The sequence below is a fragment of the Anopheles cruzii genome, chromosome 3 (assembly GCF_943734635.1).
Source record: "Anopheles cruzii chromosome 3, idAnoCruzAS_RS32_06, whole genome shotgun sequence".
Classification (NCBI taxonomy): Eukaryota; Metazoa; Arthropoda; class Insecta; order Diptera; family Culicidae; genus Anopheles; species Anopheles cruzii.
The window spans coordinates 18,723,699-18,735,143 of record NC_069145.1 but is presented as its reverse complement, the minus strand read 5'-3'; the positions used below and the strand labels follow the sequence as shown (position 1 = coordinate 18,735,143).

The 11,445-nt window shown below is 52.0% G+C and overlaps 2 protein-coding genes across 3 annotated transcripts; one reads left to right on the top strand and one right to left on the bottom strand.

Moving 5' to 3' along the window:
- Window positions 1-565: 565 nt before the first annotated feature.
- On the top strand, window positions 566-2,849 carry LOC128269985 (phenoloxidase-activating factor 2-like). Its single transcript, XM_053007389.1, has 5 exons — window positions 566-692; window positions 819-902; window positions 1,019-1,152; window positions 1,209-1,528; window positions 1,587-2,849. The coding sequence occupies exons 1-5, from the start codon at window positions 566-568 to the stop codon at window positions 2,179-2,181; spliced, it is 1,260 nt and encodes a 419-aa protein (XP_052863349.1). The 3' UTR covers window positions 2,182-2,849.
- LOC128275266 (uncharacterized) lies at window positions 2,236-4,211 on the bottom strand. 2 transcript variants are annotated; one of them, XM_053013712.1, is made up of 6 exons: window positions 3,813-4,211; window positions 3,621-3,745; window positions 3,413-3,537; window positions 3,253-3,344; window positions 2,973-3,186; window positions 2,236-2,897 (listed from the first exon to the last, which is right to left on the bottom strand). In XM_053013712.1, exons 2-6 carry the CDS (start codon window positions 3,683-3,685, stop codon window positions 2,494-2,496), a joined length of 900 nt encoding a protein of 299 aa, XP_052869672.1. In that variant the 5' UTR covers window positions 3,686-3,745; window positions 3,813-4,211; the 3' UTR covers window positions 2,236-2,493. The 2 variants fall into 2 exon arrangements, with proteins under 2 accessions (XP_052869672.1, XP_052869671.1); XM_053013711.1 differs by having other exon boundaries at window positions 3,621-4,211.
- Between the last annotated feature and the right edge of the window lie 7,234 nt (window positions 4,212-11,445).

Sequence of the window (11,445 nt, the reverse complement as noted above, 5' to 3'; positions counted from 1 at the left end):
TCCGTAATTGGTGGTCCTCACGGTCGCATCCCTGGCGATCGGTAATCGACTATCCGTACGGTGTTCCTCGGGTGGGCGTGCGACCCCACTGATTGCGGGGCTGATTCCCGGCCAGCTTCGGAATGCTATAAAAGGAGTGCACGAGTCGTCGGGATTAGCCATTAAGCCCACGACGTTCTGTCTCGGTAACGGAAGTGCAATTGTGGTGTTCTCTGTTGGTCATTCTTTTTGAGTTAGTGATCCAAAATCCAAGTCGAACAAAAACCTATGAGGTGTTAGAAGGTTGTGTTTCTGGTTTTGAGGTCAGACAAAATGAGCGGCTTCACACAAAAAGTCAATGGAATGCAATAGAGTAATAGAAATCGTGCTTTAAAACAATTCCAACGGAAACACAATTTTCCTTCCTAACACGAAACCCCAAGCGACAGCCCTTCCACGGGTATTAATTATTTACAGAAGAGCGTGACGGTCGGTTTGTACTGTTGACTTTCCCGGGAACACGCGGATCGATGCCGATTGATGCGCAGAGGAAAGTCCGCGGCGAGCACGAGTTACACGATTAAAAATGAAGCAGTTTGCAATCCGTTCTTTTCTGCTGTACCGATGCCTTTGTATCGTCGGCTGCATCACGGTGTGGGACGGCGCATCGCGGTCCTTTAACTTTCCCCAAGAAGGAGAAGCACCCGGCAATGGTAGGCAGCGACTCTCAGGTTTTCCAGTGTCCTGGTTTTTTGTTCGTGAAATGATTTCGTTCTCTTCTTCGTTTTATGATTTGCGTGCGCTTCTGTCACCCCGCCGAACCACATCACCATCGTCAGATCTGCTCACGCGACAAGCCACGAACGTGAGCACCGGCATCACGAGCGGAGTCTTGACCGGCACCGTACCACTGCCAACAACGGGTTGGTTTGTCCGCTTCCATCGCGTGTCAATGTCCGCATTCCCAGCCCCTTTCGCTAATGCTTTGAATGTTTGCACTTTTTTATTTGCTTTCCCGTTCTCGATCTCCCCTTTGAAGGCGTTCTCGCTCCGAATATCGTTAATACAGGCGGCCAAACGTGCATCTGCGTCCCCACGGGCCGTTGCAACACAACGGGTACTTCAACGGGCACCGATGGCGCTGGACAGCTGGACGTGAGAATCGTAACCAACGTGAGTCTTCTGAGAGAGGGTTTGCGAGCTTGCGTCTGACCACGATATTTCGACAGCCTGGGGCCACGGCTGTAAACACCACCGCAACGACAACGACGACCACCGCAACCCCGATCCCGAACATTAATGTGAATATCGTGTCACCAACGACCTGTGCTGCGGGCCTCGAGCGATGCTGTATGGCCGGAGGCTACCAATGCGGACTACAGTATCCGCCGGTTGCGACGGCTCCGGCCGTTTTTGCCAACCAGGCCGCCTACGGTGAGTATCCGTGGCAGGTGGTTCTGCTCGGTCCGGGCGATGTGTACGTCGGGTCAGGTGTCCTGATCGACAACTTGAACGTGCTGACGGCAGCCCACAAAATTTCCGACTACACGTAAGTAGGCGCTGAGCTGAGTGGATCATGAGCAAAGTATAGCCGCTTGTTGTTACAGATCCGGCACCCGAGCATTGAAGGTGCGTCTCGGTGAGTGGGACGCTGCGTCGACCTCGGAATCGTTGCCGGTGCAAGATTTCACCGTCGCCCGGTACTTCGTTCATCCGAACTTCACGGTGGCCAACCTGCGGAACGATATCGCCGTGCTGCGTCTCTCCGCAGTGGTCAATCTCGGTGTGACACCAACCATCGCCACGGCTTGCCTGTCCACGGCATCATTCGTCGGAAACCGCTGCTGGGTGTCGGGCTGGGGTCGGAACGATTTCACGAGCGGTGCATACCAAGCGATCCCCAAAGAGGTCGATGTGCCCATAGTGGCCACGGCCAACTGTCAGACGGCCTTGCGAACGACACGCCTGGGGCCGAACTTTGTGCTCGATCCAATCAGCTTCCTGTGTGCGGGCGGCGAACAGGGCAAGGATGCGTGCACGGGCGACGGTGGCTCACCGCTGGTGTGTGCCTCCAGTGGACGCTGGTACGTGGTGGGCCTGGTGGCCTGGGGTATCGGGTGCGGTAGCAACGGTATCCCGGGTGTGTACGTTAACGTTGCTTCATACATTCCATGGATTACTACCATCATAGCAACGGTGTAGTGTGCTCCGGTGTGGCTCGCAGTTACAATTACACACATACACGCTGAACAGACAAAGCAAACACAGGCACCCGGATGAGGCTTATTCTATTTACAGAAGGGATTCAACAAAAGATAACACTATGCTGCAGGAAAGCGAGAGACAGAGAAAAACACAAACACTCTACTCTGGCATCACTTTGTGTAACAAACAATAAAAACAATGTTTTACTTCGCTCCCGTGTCACTGCCATAGCAACATACCTGTGTGTGCCCAACCCAGCGTGCTGGCCTCATAGGCCGCCGCTCTAGCTTACAACCGTTCGGCCCGCCGTTATAACTTGGGCGTGCTTGTCGCCTCACCATCCGCCGTCACCTTGGCAACCACCGAGTAGATGTTGTAGCGCTTCCGGAGCAACTGATGCACTTCGTCGGCACAGTCGATCCGCACGCCCGCCCGCTTGTACTCCAGGTACGTCCGCAGAAAGTTGCGGTTGGTTTCGTGCACCTTCGGGTGCGACATGTACTCGTCCACATCCATCCACTGGCAACCGGCAATCTCGCGGTCGCACTTGCTAATATCGTCCGACAGCGGAGTCAGGGCCATCACGATGTACAGATCCGAACACCCGAACCCGGCACCGTGCGCGTGCCGGATCGAGACGACCGACTCGAATTTGGTGCGTATGTTCGTCTCTTCCGCCACCTCGCGTATCGCGGCGTCGATAAAGTTCTCATCTGTGTGGAAAAACGCGACGGAACACTACTATTAACTGCCACCGTGTCCAGTCCAGTGTGGCCCCGCATACGTACTAGGTTCAACGTAGCCTCCCGGTAGCTTCCACGATCCGGCAATGAGGGCGTGCATCTCGCTTACGACCAGCACCTGTTTGCGGTCGTTTATCACCAGCGCCCCGACACCGACCATCGTGTGCGCGTACGGTGGAATGTTGGCCGTCTCGTGTACCGGCAGCCAGCGGTACAGCATGACGAACGTATTTTTGGCATGGTGGAATTGAAATCCGTTCTACAATGGAAAAGGAAGTATGAAGCAGATGCTGACGATGCACCGTGTATCGGGCACCATGCGCACATTGACTAGTTCCGGTATCCAGCTGGCCGCATTCAAATGAACTTTGAACCACACGCCACGTGTTTTGCGCTCAATCCAGTGCTCGAGTGACCCTGGAGAATGAAAGCAATGATCGGGAAGAATGATTTGAGACCCTAGGCTTGGCCCCTTTCGCACGTACGCTTCAGAATGGCTTCGAAACTGTCCGCACTGCACGTTTCCATGTTCGAGTCAACCGTGATGCCATTGAACCGATCGGTTACACCCTTAAATGTGCCTTCGGGAGAGCTTTCCACGGCCGCGTACCTACAATGTCGATGACGGGAGAGTCAACACAGGGTTTGTTATTAATAGTACGAACGACCACTGACCTCGGCCGCCCTACTTACTTGTTAAACCAGCTATCGGCACCCTTCACGACGGTGCTGCCACTGCTTTCCTGCCTTTCGCTCATCTTGCTCGAATGGCGCGTTATCACTGCAACCTGGTTACATCGGCCAATTGATAGCAAACGCTGCGGGATGACAAAGAGGAGCGATCTACTCATCTAGCCGGGACCGGGCGCACGGGGGGTGCAATACCTAATGGGCCACGGGTTGGCACGAATGCGCGGTCCAATTTTCACGTGCTCTACGCGCGATTTCGGTTGACAGCCGAGACAGAGACAGAGTGTAAACACTTCGCACGGAGTCACAATAATCTTAACTCGCGCCGGGGAGATAAGAATTGCAATAAACGGCCCTGGAGTGGCCCTTTCGCACTCGCCCGGAATCACACCGTCTGGTAGTCCGGCTGGTCGGCTCGAATGAAAAACGGTGTTCCGTTTTCCGCCTCGCTTTGGGTGCACTCGGCGCAATTTAACAAACAATTGAAAAACAAACAGAAAAAGGCACACAATCTCAACAAGGTTACACCGAACGGAACAATCGTGCAAGCAGCGCCCGCGGGGAGGGTTTGTCCATTGTTTGCGCTTCACTTTGTCCCCCGTGCGTATTTTGATCACAAAAAGCAGTTTATGTAGAGCACCAACGAGCAATGACGATTAATGATTAATGATTGATGATTGTGACTTTGAGTTTCGCAATCAGCTGCACGCGGCACTGTTGATAGTGATGGTTTCAGGTGTTCAATCGTCGTTGAACGCAAAGGGTTGTAGCAATGAAGCGCACTTTCAAGCTGGCTTGATAGTCAGACGCCTGACATTAGCGAAGACACAAACCTACAGTGCTGCACAAAATAATAATAATAATAATAGCAATTAAAAATGAGCCAGTGGATCGAGTTACAGAATTCCTTAACATTTGAGACGATAACACCAAAAGTCTTGTAAATGTAAATTTTAAAATCGGAACAACGGTTTCCGCCTCCGGAAGATGTGAACGCAATGATTTCCACGACCATCTTGCAATTCCTACAATTCACTGGATTACTCACAATGAAACATGCTAAAGTACCCGGTTCAATACCTTCGCGTAACCTGGGACATCGTGACATCGTCACGCAAATAAATCCTTCAACCGTTCATTCTTTACTCACTTCCTGTTTTCGTTCGGCACCGATCGGTTCTGTAACGGACGAATCACTTCCAGCTAGTGGACCTACGCAATCTGTGCGGAATCTCTTCACAGCCTGCACTGGGCGTCATCGGCGTTCGCAGATCTTGGGTTCGGTTTCTGAAAATAGCCAAATGGCACCAACAAAAGCGGAAGTCAGAACCGCCGTTACTAATCTGGGTAAACCGCATAACATAGAGTGAAACAAATCGAAATTTGGTTAGATACAGTTGTCAGCAAGAATCGACGCACAATTATTGTGCATTCATTATAAAACCGAAATACAGAGTCACGAAAACAAAACACCAAATTGACCAATTAACAGCCGAACAGGCCCTAGTTTGGTAGGCCGAATTTTGTGCTGGTGGCGTAGCCTGGTGCATTAATTAGATCGCACCATTTGAGCGCTATGGCCGGATAAGTGAAGCACACGAACATACAGATTGCAATTAGAAGATATTCAATTGCGCACTTCATTGAGCACGATTTGTGGTAATAACATTTGCTCACCCGATGCCTCGGCTTGGTGGTCTGTGTCTGGCGTTTCCGGTGCCGAGCCTGCCGGGCCAAACTAGTTATCGATGAATCAAGGGTATTAATTGCCGGTCTGAGCTCTGCACCGCAGTGCAGCAGCGACACCGAGGCAACTGCACCGAGTAACGTGCACACATCATTAGCTCGAGTTTGAAGTCGAATAACAATTTCATTACTCAGCTGTGCTATTTGCATAACATACTAATTATTTTTTCTACATTCTTCTGCTGTTTGACTGATCGCTTTGTATGATGCAATTCTCGACAAGAACCTCTCGGCGACCGACAGAATCGCAATGTTAGTGACGAAACAGAAGCGCTCATCCCCTTTCTGCCGTTTTCAAAAGATATAAAAAGAAAATGACATAATCTTGGGGTCTTGTTTATCTCGATTATCCCAGCATGAATGTGGTCCACTTGAGCCTGAGCTTGTTAATTAAAACTGCACAGTTCCGAGTACCGTCTCAGTTCCGTCCCAATTCAATTCGTTTTCCTTCCCCCGCTGGTGGCTCCTAATTAGCGTGATTGTGAACGGACACGGAACGGAAGCTGGAAAATGCTCGAAATGCTAGGGCAGCCCCTAGGCGGCGAAAATTCGCATTACTCGCACGGAATGTGCCCTACTCGCTTTAATTTCCTCGGCAGCTGCCTCGAGAACCCGTTCCGGCGGCAGATTGGGCTGCCAAGCGGAAAGCAACACTTTCTCAAAGTGTTCTACCTCCTTGAGGGGCCCCCCAGAACCAGATTAGAACAGGGACAGAACTGCAACTAGGACTCGTGTCAACCTGTTGCTGCACTACCGAACGCGCCCGTCACAGGCTGAACTTGCCTCCTGCCTCCGAGAGAACACGAGCTCTGCCTCTCTCTCTCTCTCGCTTTTCTCTCTTTTTCACACTATCTCCTCATTCAACTTACTAAAACTTATTCACTTCTCTCACTAACTTCCTTCACGTAAAGCATTTCTTTATCCATCGCATTCTCTCCCAATTAGTGTCTCTCTCTCTTTATCTCTTTCTCTTTCTTCCACATGATGGATGCTTAATGTCTGCCTCTCTCTCCTCTTTCGTTTAAGCTCTCGAATGCATTTCGTGCTCCGGGCTTCGATCCCGATGTCCCAGTTTCCTTCCAGCATCATGTGGCCACACGAACCGTGATCAGCATGGTCTCTCATTTTCCGCCGTCTCCGATAAGACTCCGGCCGTGGGCAGGCCTCGGCGACGGGAAAACTCCCGAAAGCGCACGCCGAGCCAGCGAGCTGCTGTCAGTTTCCGTACGTAGCTCGCACCGGTCGGTCGCAGGAAGTGGAAACTCGCGCCATTGCGTAAAGAGTGCGTGTGCCAGAGTCTAAGTGTGTGCCAGGCTGTGGCGTGCGATCCCCGTGAACATCCATCTGCTGCGGTGCTAGTGATTCGAAACGAAGAACCCTGGCCGCCATTGTTTGCGTTAAGCGCGCGCGATCCGTCGGCCGCCCATTTTTCTTTTCGAACCATTTACCACGTGGCACTCGGTGGGTGTCTGTGAGTAAATAAATAAACGAGCAAACGTGGACGTGGGAATTAAAATAATATCGAACATCGGAGTGTGTGTGTAGAGCGAAAACCGTCCCTCCGGCGGATTCCGGCGTGGCTGTCACCGTGGCGGCGGCGGTTTGGGTTTTCCAGCATGAGTGGCTCCACATGTTTCGTTGCTTATGTTCGGCCAGTCAGCCAGTCCGTTTGCCGGCGGCTGGTAAACAATTTCAAGCTCCGGCCCCCCCAGAAACAGCGAACCGAAAATAGAAAACAGAAAAACCGACAGACGAAGAACCGATACTCAGCGTGGCGCCGAAGGCGTCGAGTTGGAAAATTACGTGTCCAACGTGTCGAGTGCTCCGCAAACAACAAACAATATACTTTGTTATTGCCAAAAAATAATGTACAAAAAATCGACACTCGAAAGCGTGGCGCACTTGCAGCGTTATAATGCTGCGCTCGAGTGGCCACTCGGACTCGGGTGCCCAAAGGCGCTCCGGAACACGTGCCTAAGTTATGGGCGGCGCACGGCGAACGAGCGCTGGAGGATGGAGGTCGGACAAGATAAAACCGATACCCGATAATCAGGGTTCGGGGTTGAAAAGTGCTGTAAAAGTAAAACGGTCTGTCCGCGCCATTCCTGGACCGGATACTCCTCCGGTCCACGCGAAAGGAGCAGTGTGTACGTGCCACTGCTCCATCTGCGTCCTATTTCTGTCTCTCCTTATCGGTGCCTTCGCCTTCGATGCGATTTTCTCGGGGTCATGTTCGACCTCTTCTCCGGTCAGCACTTTCACACATCCCGGCACACCAGGCAAGTCGAGGCCAGCAACACTCGAAGAGGATGCGACAAATTCTATTACCGGTTCAACTTATCAACCGTAATGGATACGGAATGATTTACGGTCACAGAAATGACTTCACGCGCGCTCACACGCCTTCCGGGCTGGTGTTGCTGTGTATTTGTGTGTGCGTCCATGGGGCCTTTCTATTATTTATTTAATTCATCCACAACCAGCCCCGACGGAAATTACATGCACACCCCAAACACACACTGACGGGGCGCCGAGCGCTGTAAAGGTCCTGACCCTCGATAGGTGTCGATTCGATTATTCGAGCCGCCGGTCCCGAAAACCGAGAGGTCCTGGCATGCAAAAGTGCTCCATGCCCTTTTATGCAGAATCCGGGATCCGGTACCCGGGTTTGAACCTTCGGCCCAGCTAATCCTGTTATAGTCCCTGTGGGTCCCTTAAAACCTCGAACGGATGCGTGTTCCCGAATCCCGGGCCGGAAGTACCATTTCGACGATCGGACTTCCATCGGCGGCCGGTGCCAGCAGCACGATTGATGTTGCTTTTAGTCCCGAACTGGTCGCCACCGTCCGCCACCTAATGATGATGGACAGTCACGCCGTTCCGAAACCTGGCTTCTGCGGAGTGACACGACACGGCGTGGCGTCGCCGTACGCCGATTGCACCGTCTTGGCACCGTACCTGGCACGGTACGGTAACAAATATTTATCTTCATTTATTAGTGTCCACCGCCAGCCCCAGCCTGGTTGGCCTTTGGCCTCGGCCATCTCCCTCTCTCTGTTTCTTGGTCGGCCCATGCTCGGCCGTAAGTGGCCGGTGCGCACACACCTTCACGGCTGTGTGCGAAAAAAGGGCAACCAACCTGAAGGGACGGCCCAACGGCCAGCGGGCCTACAGTCTTTTCCCAGTTCTTGACTTTCGGGGAAATCCTTCTCGGAAAATCCTTCCTTCTCCTGTTGCGGCGCCGGTGAGCCGAGCGTTTAATAGGTTTTCCGATTAAGGGCTGTGTTTAATTATTTTCCTAACGCCTCACACGCTCAGGAGGCTTCGGACCCCTACATCCGTTCACCACACCACCGGAAGGAGCGTTAGGATTCGAGCGTGGCTGGCGTAAGGCTGACTTCTTGGGCTGGCTTTCCGGAACAACCTTGACAGCGTAAGACACACACGCACGCACGCCCGCCGGCCGGTAATGGGCTAACAAGACGCGTTGAGTGGCACCGTAAGTAAATTTCCACCACGGTCCCGACGGCCGTTGCCGTTTTCTCGGTGCGACAGCGCGATGATTTGCATAAATATTCGTAAACACCGGCAGCAGCAGCAGCCATGGCACGGCGAATGGCTGCTGTGACTCCGCTCCACCTCGAGTGGCTCACGGATTTCCGGAACGGGCGAAAGGGTAAAGGCTTTTAAAAATAAATATGCAACAATGATCGGCGCCGACGCCGAAGCCCCTGTTAGGATGGGGTCCGGGGAGCGTGGGCTGGTAATGACTTCGTCAGCCGGTCGCCGCGACGCGAGGCGCTGATTGTGGCCCGAATCGAAATGTTCAATCGCCCGAAATGTGTCTCACGCATAATTCGATGTGGCGTTCGCTTCGTTCCGGTGCCTACTTTCAAGGCCAAAGGTAGCGCCGAAGTTGAGCTGCCAACTTGTTTTTGGTATTAGGACTTTCAATTAATTCGTGCGGTTTTAATTCGACAATTGTGGATTAAGTATGAACAACTAAACATAGGACTATTTTGATGAATTCCCGGATCCCGTGTCGATAGACCTCCTCATCCTTAGAAGCCATCCGCCATCAGAGATCCATTTCTCAATACTTTCATTTTTATAATCATTCTCACGGCACTCAGGCGACGGGAAACTGTCGTATGGTCAACTCTTAATATTTTTACAAGTTCTTTTTGCGTCTGACTCGCATCCTGATCGAGCAATGCTGACAATTCCTCATCAACAAACTTTTTTGGCTGTCCTGCTCTCTATTGGTACTGCGTTAGATGCGTAATGACAGTAGCTGTCAAACACATATTTAATAAAAATAAATTTGTGACATTTATTGAGTATTACCATAAATCATAGAACCGCATGAATTAATTTGAAGTCCTAATAGTTTCAACCACAAAATGTTTACATGTTTTAACCGAAGGAGCGCCTCCTCTCGAAACCAAAGCCAGACCGCGTGGGCTGCCGGAACGGAAGCCCTGGATTGGACAGCAACCAGAGTCCCGGACAGCGACAGGTTCAGGTTCACACGGAGTCCCACGAATCCCGGGCACACCGCCATTAAAACGCAATCAATTTAATGGCGTCGGAAAATTACTTGTAGTTGGCCCAAAGGAAAGGCCAAAATTTGCATTTTCTTTTCGGCACCAAAACAGATGATGATGAATGGAGGGCGCTACGAGACAGAGCTTAACTTCACGTGTGGGAGGCGAGTTCCATGCCCTTCGCTGGGTGGCGTGATTGAATTTCGGGAAATACAAAGAACCCACGCCCGTGCCCATTCCATTCACGAGTTAACAGTTTAATGGAGACAAAAAACAAACCGGGACAAACACATCCCACTCCTGGAGCCTATCTTTGGGTTTGTTGGAACACTCAGCACTTGCGGGCGAAGCCGGTAAGTGCCTTCGGGCGATAAAAGGCTTTTCAATTGCTGGCAACTTTTCGCTCGCAGAGGGGCCCAGACCTTCCTCCGTGACTTTCATCCTGATCGAATGGGGAGGCAAAGGCAATGATTTCCGTATTCCAGAGGCGTCCTCTGGGGAAGGCAACTCGGTGAAGTCTAGCTGTTAATTTCTGGGGCCAGTGCTGGGCGATTTATTCGGGGCCCCCAAAACATGCAGGGCGGGGCTCCAGCTGGAGATCAAACGTCGCACAAGCAGCGGAGGGCGGTCTGGTCGCTCCAGAAGTCGCAAGGACGGCACAATCGGCACAGCTGTCCATATGGTCCGCTCGTCAGCACGTGCTGGTGTCGGTGTTGTTGGCTACCACGAAGGAAGCCACCGGCTCCTCGCCAGCCACCCATCCATTGATTGATGAGGGTTATAATTTATTACGATCCGTACGGGCTACGGCTGGCGCAATTATGTTTATTCACCGTTCCGGTCTGGTCCGTGCACAGGGAAAGGATTCCGCGGCCGGCCGGAACGCCCGGAAGGAGATTAATTTCACCTAATGCCAACTAATGCCCGATAGATGTGGGCCGCCGTAGCTTCGCAGTGGTCGTGCGGTGTTGCTACTCAATTTCTGACTCGCTTTCTGAGTCTAATGGTTTTGCTCGATTATTTATTATTTTTATACAATGGAGAGAGAATTATTTTTTATAGCACGGAAATGTAGGTTAACAAAAACCGGCACTCGAATAAGAAAGTGGCCGGTAGGCTCACGGAAATTATGACAGCTCTCGTGCCTCGGGAACTCCACGGAGTCAATGTTGCGTTAAGCTGTAAATTTCATTACGAAATCCACGCGAAACACAATCGGTAAGAGCCTCGGTCCCGCGTGCCTCAAGATGCGCGGTGTCTCGAGAGTCGTGCTAACGGGCCCCCGCTGGATGACGGCCGGTTGTAGCGGCCTTTACCGGCGGCTTATTTAATTAAGTTTGGTGCCGCGAAGCATTTTAAGCGTTTTTATTTGACATGCAGAATAACGGGCCGAGCGAACGGCGAAGCGCCATTCACCCGGAACGACCGATTACAACGCCTGGAGAGCCTTCCGGCCCGGCCCGGCCTGGCCTGGAGTGATGAGCAACGCGAACATATTAATAATCTTTCTTTATCCCGCACCGCAGCAGCTTCGT

Excerpts from the sequence above, each read along its gene's own strand:
- LOC128269985 (XM_053007389.1), top strand. The coding sequence starts at position 566 with ATGAAGCAGTTTGCAATCCGTTCTTTTCTGCTGTACCGATGCCTTTGT. Across the intron at positions 693-818 it reads AGGAGAAGCACCCGGCAATG|ATCTGCTCACGCGACAAGCC; the intron begins GTAGGCAGCGAC and ends CACCATCGTCAG. Across the intron at positions 903-1,018 it reads CGTACCACTGCCAACAACGG|GCGTTCTCGCTCCGAATATC; the intron begins GTTGGTTTGTCC and ends TCCCCTTTGAAG.
- LOC128275266 (XM_053013711.1), bottom strand. The coding sequence starts at position 3,778 with ATGAGTAGATCGCTCCTCTTTGTCATCCCGCAGCGTTTGCTATCAATT. Across the intron at positions 3,538-3,620 it reads GCCGATAGCTGGTTTAACAA|GTACGCGGCCGTGGAAAGCT; the intron begins GTAAGTAGGGCG and ends TCGACATTGTAG. Across the intron at positions 3,345-3,412 it reads TTTCGAAGCCATTCTGAAGC|GGTCACTCGAGCACTGGATT; the intron begins GTACGTGCGAAA and ends TTCATTCTCCAG.